This window comes from Poecilia reticulata, chromosome 1 (assembly GCF_904066995.2).
Source record: "Poecilia reticulata chromosome 1, P_reticulata-male-v2, whole genome shotgun sequence".
Lineage (NCBI taxonomy): Eukaryota > Metazoa > Chordata > Actinopteri > Cyprinodontiformes > Poeciliidae > Poecilia > Poecilia reticulata.
In genome coordinates this window covers 23836354-23846705 of record NC_088830.1, presented here as the reverse complement: position 1 = coordinate 23846705, position 10352 = coordinate 23836354, and the positions used below count along the sequence as shown (strand labels likewise).

Here is a 10352-nt window from a genome sequence, read left to right as displayed (position 1 = left end):
GGGAACAGGCAGGCAGACAAACAGACAGGAAACCTAAGGCAAATGACCCAGATGTGCAGCCTGGCCTTCACTGGAATGGTTCAGATCAAAGAATAAATATGTCTTAAAATAGACATGGTGAGGTCAGGACATAAATTTCATGTAGAATCCGTAATGATTTTAAAATTGATGAACCATTCAGTCTGAATAAGCTTAAGCTACTTTGCAAACAAAAGTTTGTAAGATTGTGAGTGTTTAGATGTGTTTTCAGCTGTGACGTGCCCCCAAAAAACTTGCAGGAAAAGTTGATTCTGCCAAGTATTGAATCAAATACAAATTCACGCCACACCAATCAGCTTTTAAAAACCAATTACTGCTTTCCTTCCACTTATCAATTAACACTGCTCGATCTAATAAAATAAAATGAAATTGAACATTTCAAATACCTCAAGTTCCTGTTTTGACAGTGGTTCAGTAGCGCCCTCTGCTGTCAGAAAAGCGCTTCACAGCAGAAAGCGACCGCTTGGCTTCCTTCTTTTCCTATTGGTTGATTTTGGCCATGTGACCAAAACAGCGTCATGGCGGCGGCCGCTGCAGCCAGGTCGAGCATGGGACTGACTTTGCGGTTCTCCAGAGTTATCCCGGACTGTCGGTCATGCCCTTTGTACAGACTGAAGGGCTGCGTCGACAACACCGCCGGCTCTCAGAGGAGGGGGTCGTTTGATAGTCTCCGGACGATAAATAGGCATTTACAGACCAGTATATGTGAGTGGTGTAGCTTGCTAGCAGTGTTTAGCATATTTTTTAGGATGCATTCGTGAAGATTAACTGTTTTTATAAGACATCTAATAAATAGTAACCTATCTTACGAATACTGCTCTGTTCATAATGCCTGCAAAGTTTGGCTTGCAATTTATATTTCAAACCAAACATTGTTTAAAAGCTCTTGTGTAACTTTTTCCCTGTTGGAGTTGTTATGAGACTTCTGCAACATCTGTGTAACAAGTTGTAGATTCCCCTCTTTGTATTTGACTGATATGAAACAGTTACGTGATTCCTGAAGTTACTGTTTCTCTTTCCAAAGGTCTCTCCCAAGCAGAAGAGGGCAGCTCCAACACAGAGGACCCAGATGATGTGTAAGTTCAAAGGGCTTTTATTGTGGAGTTATACACAACTATGAACCGGGACTAATCAATAATAGAAATAAAAATCCCCACTTAAACGTTGAAAATGTTCTATTTTGAACTGGTTAAATTCTATTTTTTTTTTGTTTTATTATTTACTTTAGTTCACAGTCTTGGTTTATCAAAGACAAAATACTTTAGTTTTTCAGACACTGACTGTTACCTGCAAATTCTCCATTGCTTCAGTGATAACGGTCAACATTTTAGATAAGCATTATCAGTATTTGTGTGGACATGATTCAATTTAAAAAAGTCTTTATGATAAATGTTTTATGTTTATATGGGTCATGGAAGCCTATGTAAACACAAACATGGAAGCCCTACAAAAGTATTCACACCATTCCATGTCATAAAGTAATGCAAATTTGAGTAATTTGGAAGTGAAAGGCATGTATGATTTTCCATCCATCCATTTTCTTACACCCTTATCCCACTGGGGTCAGGAGGGGTGCCCACTATCTCCAGCTGTCAACGGCGAGAGGCGGGGTACACCCTGTACAGGTCGCCAGTCCATCGCAGGTGTATGTTTTTCTTTTATTCATTATTCATTATTTTTTAAACAAAAAAGTCAGCTGATATCCAAAACTAAAACCTAGAGCAACTAATTGTCTTCTGAAGACAATGTCTACAAAGTTTGGCTTGCAGGTCAGTTTTAGACCAAAACTGAACTGTTCGCCCTTCATGCAAAATGCTATATGTGGCGGAAAACCAAAAACGCACCTCGTCCTGAATGCGCTGCGCCCTGCCTTAAAACATGATGATGTGATGCAAGGACAGGGAGGTAAGTCAAAAATATTGGGAAGAGAGAGCTAGAGCTAAAAGCTGAAATCCCCAAAATACTTGAAGCAAAAGTTCAGAGTTTTGCCTAAAATTGGGCTGAATACAAATGACACAAATGAATACTTTTGCAAGGTACTGAGTTGAAAAGTATACTTAAAATCTGTTTTTTGTTCATTAATGTTATCGTTTCTAACCTCCAGGGTCAACGTAGTATATATTGACCGCTCTGGCAAAAGAATCCCAGTTAAGGCCAAAGTTGGGGACAACGTCCTGTATTTGGCTCATAAACATGGAATTGACCTCGAAGGTGAGGGCGGATGCAGCTTAACGAACGTATGATGCTGGAATAATTGGATCCCTTTATGTTTCCTGTAGGAGCCTGTGAGGCATCGCTGGCCTGCTCAACATGCCACGTCTATGTGAACTCTTCCCATCTCGACAAACTTCCAGAACCTGAAGAGAAGTACGTTTGCAGCTGATTCTTTCCTGTGTGCTCTGGATCTCGGTAAAAGTTGACACATGTTTCGGTCCCCAGGGAGGATGACATGCTCGACATGGCACCCATGCTTCAGGAGAATTCCCGCCTGGGATGTCAGATCATTCTCACCCCGGATCTTGACGGCATTGAGCTCACTTTGCCCAAAGTCACCAGGAACTTCTATGTGGACGGCCATGTTCCCAAACCTCATTGAGCAGAGAAGCAGAGGAGGAAGAGGGGGGACTGAATAAAGAAAGAGGGTGGTGCTATGAGTCAAACACCGTGTTCTGGTTGAGCAACTGGGGTGACTGAAGAGCTGGAACAGCAGCTCTGAGAGCGTCTTACTGACATTTCCAGTTGTTTATGCAACGTCAGGACAGATTTTACATGAGATTGAGTCGAAGACTAAGAAAATCTGGTGATCTTAAAGGTTACATGCAAAAGAAACTGGGGTGGTTCAACTGATGATGTATTTATTGAAGTAAAACGTTCTCTGGCCATTTTAAGATTTCATTCAATGTTACAGACTGCTCACTGCTCCAATATCAGTTTAAGCAGAGTCGGTGTCTTTGCTGGTGAACAGCACATTCCTTTTTACAGCTTATATACGCACAAATATTACAAAGTGATTATTTTTCTGACCAGTCTCGTCTGATCTTAATTGTCACACTTTCTACTATGCATTGGACTTCCTTTTATGTTACCGTGCTTTATGAAATTAGCCATACGTCACACATGGAAGGGTTTCCTTGCTGTTTGGCTCAAGACTGACAGAAAAGCCATGTAAGTGTACTTGATGTTTGAATTCCAGAATGATGCTGATACTTAATACTCATTTGTTTAAGCATTTCAACACAAGCAGATGGATTGGATTTGAGTCTAAATAATTGATTAATTTCAGGTGTTCCAAGATGGATAACATTGTGGGAGTTTACTCAAGTCTACTGTAATTGTCCAACATACGCACAAATAGGATTTTTCTTTTTGTTAAAATGTTCAGACTGTGCAATAAAATCCACTCAGAAACTCAATTGTAAGCAGTGCATTATTTAAATAAATGCTTAAAATCATCCGTCTGCCTTAAAAAAAAAACAAAAAGAAACTAGTTTAATCCAAGGCTAACAAGCGGCCATTGCTCACTCTGCAACTACGCCTGTTTTCAAGGCAGCGTCAGGTAAAGTATTGGAGCCTAGCCCCGATCAGCATTTTTATACGGTGCAGGTGCAATCTAGTAAACCAAAAACACCTGTGTGGCCTCGAGGCTGACCCAAACCCCAACTCATAGCTATCAGGTTGAGTTCGAAACAAATTCAGGAACTTGCATTTCTCAACATTTTAAAGGGATTTGTGTGATCCACGGTGAGTTTCAAAAGCGATTAGCTAGTATGCGAATTCAATGTCCTTAGTTAGCTGTTTGTGAGTTTTGTTGTGGGAAATATTCGTGCAAACATCCTTCTGACACCCGTCCAACGCCAGTTGAATTCATATCGTATTATGTCAAATCTTCAGATCTAAACGTTTTAATTCGCAGTCTGATCCGCCAGAAAATAGGATTTGTGGCTTGAATGTGTTTGATTCCATGACAACGACCATTCTATTGATGTAAGCCGCTGAGCTTATGCGCTCGCGACAGTACTTCAGATGGCCGCGAAAAGCCTTCGACGTTCTAGAACGCAGAAAGTGCAACCTTTTCGTTCTATAACGACTTAAAACGAGACCAAAGATTCCAAAAATGATTACATTCTTTCTGGTGAGTTAAAAAAAAGTTACATTTTATTAAATGAGATCAAGTTTTAGGACGTCAATCATGTGTTTGCGTTATTTTCTTTACCTTGCTAGGAATTATACACGTAAAAAAAACAATTCCTCTTAGCCCAACTAAGCTGTTTAAAAGTGATGTATTTACTCAAAATGTTGTGAACTCCACAGTTTATGTTGTCCGCTGTCAAACGTCAAATGGAAACAAGAACCTCAGTTATGTGTAAAAGCCTTGAGTTGACATTTTTAGAGAGAAGTAGTGCTAGAAACTTCAAATCTTTGCTCGGCTTGCCTGAATCTGAACGTGCAATCTGAACTCGTATCAGAATTTCCGCGTTTTTGTATAGTTGTCGTTTCTTGATGTGATTCTATCTATCTATCTATCTATCTATCTATCTATCTATCTATCTATCTATCTATCTATCTATCTATCTATCTATCTATCTATCTATCTATCTATCTATCTATCTATCTATCTATCTATCTATCTGCATAGTGGTTTGTGGAGTTAATTTGTGGAAGAAATTATGGATTAAAACTTAAAATGTTGTATGACTAAGTCAATTAAAAAATGGGCAACTATGGGTGCTGCTGGTATGCTACTGAGTGATGTGATAGCTGTGCAGCACACTGGACATCATTGGATGTGAGGGGTGTGTTGTGTGTAAATGTAATGGATTATATAGAAAAGAAAAGGTTTTTTTATGCTTTTGCAGAACATCAATGTATATAGCTATCTTACAGAAGACTAGTGTAGATTTTGCAGAATGTGTAAGTTTTTTTTTTTTTTGAAAACCTAGAATGTTTCATTGTGACGGAGGGTGTGTGTGTGTGTGTGTGTGTGTGTGTGTGTGTGTGTGTGTGTGTGTGTGTGTGTGTGTGTGTGTGTAAGTAGTAAAGTATTTGGATTCCATAAAAAAAACGTACATTGCGTTAGTCACATCAGTTGCTTCTTAAAATGGGATTTTCCATTAAAGAGCTGAGGTTAAGCACAGAATGACACGGCAAATTGTATCGTTTATAGATCTATAGTTCAGCTGACGGCCACTTTCTAGAAATAGATTGGGTTAGACTTGGAGCAGGCCAGCTGTAGCTTTTATTAAAGATGTTTCAATTCAGCTGGTACGTGATACCCTTAATTTATCTGCTTGTTTGGATCATTTTGCAGACAGTGGCTTAGCATGAGCACAGCGCCAAGGACAGAAGCTGCATTTATCCAGGACAACCAAAGCAAAGCAGAACACAATGATTCACATTCGGCCCTCTTCTACCTCTTTCATGAAGTTTCGAAGCTTGCAACACCAATCCACAAAAGTTTGTTTGACACAAATCCTGCTTCCAAAAAACCTACTGAGGCATCAGATGGTAATAGTTGCATAACTGAAAAGGAAGAGCGAGCTACTTCCAACCCTTTGGAGGATCCTTCAGGAGTAAAAGACGGGGATGAACATTTATTCCAATCCTCTTGCAGTTCTCACCGACACAGTTTGTGTTGCATGATACCAAACAGCCCCTGGAAAGTGCTGAGTCTAATCAACCTGCACTGTGAAAGACTACTTCATGATAAAGATGCTGAGGATGCGGGCCTCAGTTTAGGATCATCTTCAAGAGTCAGTCACTCGAATGCCAAATTTGCAACTGCATCGCCAGGCGTAACAAAGGGGGGAAATACAGAAGACAGTCTTGAGGGCACTTCAGGGCTGTCACTTCAACTCTGTGAGAGACGGATATCTCCAGCGTCTGTGGTGGATTTGAAAATGGGTAGCTCTGAAGAAGTTGAAGAAGATTCTGGTGAGGGCTGTAGCCTGCAGATACACTCTGCTGAGAAAACGGCTGCTCATGCTGTAGCGTTGTGTGAATGCAGCTCAGCAGTAACTTTGCAGCCTCTGCACAGTTACAGTGAGAAGCCAAGTGTTGGCAAACGGCAATCATTGATCCAGGAGTGCAAGAAGGACTGGTTTCATACTGAAAACGATCATTTGAATGCATTGTTTCCTGAAAATGCTTTGCAGCAAGCACAAATCTCCAGTGTATGTTCTACTGCCCAGATTACTTTCAGTTCAACCTATATGGAGTGCACAGAGGTGCCACAACCAGGGCTAACACTAGACCTCAATGCAAATTTTACTTTGTCTACAGAGAAACCATGTAACACCCAGCTACCTCCTACCAGTGCAGGTTTGCTCTCACCGCAATCGGGACAATATGATCAATTCTCAGCATCAAAAACTGAATGCTGTCATGTTCCCCAGGAAGAAAGCCACCCCGTAGCTGACTATTCAACTGTCTCTAGCTGTACCGTGTCATATGCAACAGATATTTGGAAGGTGAGCAATGATGAAAAAGATCAGCTTTCTACCAACAAATGTAGAACCAAGACCCGACGGAAACAGCCTCACCCCTCTCGCAGCGCTGATGGTCAGGACCCAGACTTCCAGGGCGTAACTTTCAGGATAGACACAGAGCTGGATGACAACAGGCAACAGAGTCGGCTTCTCATTACTTCAAAGTACAGGTGAAAATGGCTTCGGCGCATTTTAGTGATAACATTTTCGAAGTGTTTTAATTTGAGATGATTGACGTAACAGTCGGCAACACTGTCTGTCACAGCAAGAAGCTCTGCAAAAGTGTGAGGAAACCAAAGCTGAGGACACGGGCATTGCAGAAATTGGCTAAAACCAGCAGTTCAGATGAGGAGAATGACCACACAACTAATATCAATAGTAAGTAAAACCTGAAATGCAAAACATTTTGTAATATTTACTATTATTGGAGATCCCTAATAATCCACTGACCAGGCGTATACTGGCTCAAGCCAATCTACACTAGGAGGACTGCCAATTTTGATTTTAATCTGTTTAGTAGTTTAACACATCCAAATTAAAACACATTAAAATTGTTTTTATCCAACCGATTAATTTGGCATTTAAAAAGAAAAAGAAAATGCTGAAGGTTATGTGAAAGTTTTGAAGAGTATTCCAATATAAGCATGGAAGAACATATCAAATAGCTTTATATTTACTGAACCTAAAATCTACGTCCTGCACGTAGATTTTATATAATCTACATGCAGGACATGGATGTTTAAAAAAAAAAACCCACCCATGTCTTAGGCAGACATACCAGTTTAATACTAAAGTAGGTAATATGTGGAATGTCCATATCTCCACCAGAGGGCGTGACTAGACCACCATCTTTCACCATTAGTCTGAGTAAATATTTTGGGATTATCGGTAAAAATAGAATCATGACTGAAATTACTTGTATTAATGAATACTTTAGAAAATTAGTACAAATTGTCGGTAATTGTCTGTAACCATGTAATGCTTGTGTGAATCATAATCATACGCATCACAGTGAAAAGGCGCATCTTTTTACTATTGTTGTGAGTGAAAAGAATTTGTTTTTCTTTCAAATATTCCTTTCATTTCATATGTTGGTCTGCACACTTTCCCAGACATCTTTTGGAGGGTGAAATTCAAAATGCATTTACAATTTAATTTCAAACTTTTTTTTTTTTTTTTTTTTTTTTTAAGTATTCACAACTTACATTTTACTAGTATTTATTTTAGGACTTCATACTCTTTAAGTTCATAGTTATATGAATGCTTTCATGTCAGAATCAACTTATTGGTCATTAATGAGACAAAGAAATCCCAAAATGTTCAGTGGTATTACAAGTATTACTTTAGATTGAGACTAATGCTTGATGATGATCAATTTTTGACTTCTGTGATACAAAACTGATTTTGCTGTAATTCTGTGTCATCAGAAGGAAAAATCTGCGCATCCTGCTGCACCAGGAAGACCCCCATGTGGAGGGACGCAGAGGATGGGACTCCTCTCTGTAATGCTTGTGGAATAAGGTAGATTTAAAGTCGGCTTACTGTAATTTCTAATGTTTTTTTTTGGGGGGGGGTTCGGTTCTTCAAATAATATTCTCTTAATATCAAGGCTAATCATAGATATTTTGAATGAATGTACATCTTGTAAGACAAATTTACTTTGTGGAAGGGCTAAAAATAAAAGTACATTTTTTTTGTCTCTTTTTTTTTTTTTTTTTTTTTTTTGAAGGTATAAGAAATACCGAGTCCGCTGTGTCAAATGCTGGCATATTCCCCGGAAAGAGGGCAACTCCAGCTCACTCTGCATCAGGTGTGGAAACTTGGTGAAACTCACCTCAGCTCAGCGGAAACATCCCTCTTAGGCTGCACACACATGCCGGTTTTTTATGTGTATTCTTGGCAAAGCTAGGAACAAACGAGGTCAGAGCTGCTTCTTTGTTTACTTGTTTACAGTTAAGCGCAGGTAGCGATGCAAAAAAAAAAAGAAAAAAGTTTGAAAAGAGTTGTAAAATGCTCTACAATTGTTGTCAGAGCATAAAGTGAAGAATTGATGCCAGTTTGTGCATCTTAATTTCTATGCATCAAGTGTGATGGTGTTTAGACAGCGTTTTGTGTGTGTGGATAGAAACATTTACTTATGTGGAGATTGAAGATTTTGTGGACAAGCTGTACGTCATGTAGCCTCAAAAACAGGACGCTGAAAGATTGCAGAAAGTTTACCTTTATTATTGTTGATATCTTGTCATTTAACTTAGCTTTTCCGTGTAATGACTATCAGTTATGCCGGGTGGCTCCAGTATTTAATGGTAATATTTGCTGATATTAACTTCAAAAACAATTTATTGCCTTCGACCCTGACAGTGACTCTGTCTGCTAAACACGGTGGGTAAACATGCACAATTTACATTTTATTTTGTCTTGTTGTATTTGTTGGTTGTACTTGTTGGCAAAATACATTTGGAAGGCTGAAGTGGTGCACTTTCTGTTGCCTCTGAGAAAAAACAAGCAGTTATTTTGTGTATTTGCGTGGGCTTTGGTCTGTAGTAAATTCAAAAAGAAACATCTGATATGTTTTCCACTTCTTTCATGTGTGTAAATAAAATCTGTACAGCTGACATAAATCCACTGTGATAATTACAGGGATTACAGCATAAAATAACGGTTTTAGAGAGGTGCACAGATTACATTGGAGGTAACAAATTCTCCATAATGAGGCTTCCCACAGTTTTCCCCCAGCCGTCCAAGTGGGTGGCCTCAAACAAATTGATACAACGCAGCTATTATATCAAAATGGATTACGTCTCCAACGGTTTCCTCTCTCACCATGTGCCAAAACATTTAGGAAGGAGAAACACTGGTGGAAATGAGCACTGTGAAAGCCAAGAACATAAAACAAACAGCAGCTTCATAAATTTCACGTGTCCTCTCAGATTTCCTATAAAAAACATTTTGAAACTCACCTGTTGCCGTCAATTAAATGGAACGGTAAATGCAAGTTATAACAAACACACTAATGAAGGACAGGTTTGTGTATGCATGTTATTTTCAAAGATAAACTTTTGATTTTAATTAATGCCAAAAGGGACTCGAGTGATCATGTTTACATCGCCTTGAAAAAGTATTCCGTCCCCTTAAACTTTTTTCACATTTTGTTGCACAATCTACAAAAACTTCTATGTTCTCTGGGATTTTATGTGTTAAACCACCAAAAAGTGCGGCATGCATTTGTATTCAACTTCTTGCATTAAACCTTAAATAAAATTCAATACAATCCATTGTACTGACCAAATGAGACCAAAGCTGAACATTTTCCTTTAAATGCAAAAACCTATGCATGCTGGAAAGCTTACCCTACATGCTGGGGTTGTGATTTTTATCAATATTTTTTTCCCTCAAAGTATCAATTTTTTTTTTCATTTGCAAGTATCGATACATTAAATCCTACTTTGAGTTTTATGTCAAATCCACATGAATTAAATGACAGCTGTCACACATGACATTTTTTACCCAGTTGCATGTGTACATTAAAAATGACATGTAATGAAACAACCAGTTACAATTAATCAAATAATGAAAGGAAATAGATAAATTACAGTATCTAATAAATGAATAAGACAAGAAAAGGTTCCTTTTTTGCATAACCAAATACACAATTGTTTAAATTAACATTTTAACATTAAACAAACCAAATGCATGACAAAAACATTTATTACACCAGCATTAAATGTTGCCAATGGGTCTTGAGTGATCAGTGTGCAATAAGTTCAATCCAAGTCTATGGAACAGTCACAAAATGTCACCAAAATCACTCTGTCCCTCTAAAATCTT

General features: G+C 38.7%; 2 protein-coding genes across 3 annotated transcripts; both read left to right on the top strand.

Annotated features, from left to right (window-relative positions):
- The first annotated feature begins 525 nt into the window (after positions 1 to 525).
- fdx2 (ferredoxin 2) lies at positions 526 to 3452 on the top strand. Of its 2 annotated transcripts, XM_081609638.1 has the most exons (6): positions 526 to 744; positions 1064 to 1115; positions 1607 to 1684; positions 2144 to 2250; positions 2319 to 2406; positions 2479 to 3452. In XM_081609638.1, the coding sequence occupies exons 1-6, from the start codon at positions 558 to 560 to the stop codon at positions 2633 to 2635; spliced, it is 669 nt and encodes a 222-aa protein (XP_081465764.1). In that variant the 5' UTR covers positions 526 to 557; the 3' UTR covers positions 2636 to 3452. The 2 variants fall into 2 exon arrangements, with proteins under 2 accessions (XP_081465764.1, XP_008413583.1); XM_008415361.2 differs by lacking the exon at positions 1607 to 1684 and having other exon boundaries at positions 528 to 744.
- Positions 3453 to 3598: 146 nt separating this feature from the next.
- Positions 3599 to 9091, top strand: zglp1 (zinc finger GATA like protein 1). Its single transcript, XM_008415387.3, has 5 exons — positions 3599 to 3780; positions 5348 to 6694; positions 6790 to 6902; positions 7952 to 8045; positions 8254 to 9091. Exons 2-5 carry the CDS (start codon positions 5361 to 5363, stop codon positions 8384 to 8386), a joined length of 1674 nt encoding a protein of 557 aa, XP_008413609.1. The 5' UTR covers positions 3599 to 3780; positions 5348 to 5360; the 3' UTR covers positions 8387 to 9091.
- Positions 9092 to 10352: the final 1261 nt, after the last annotated feature.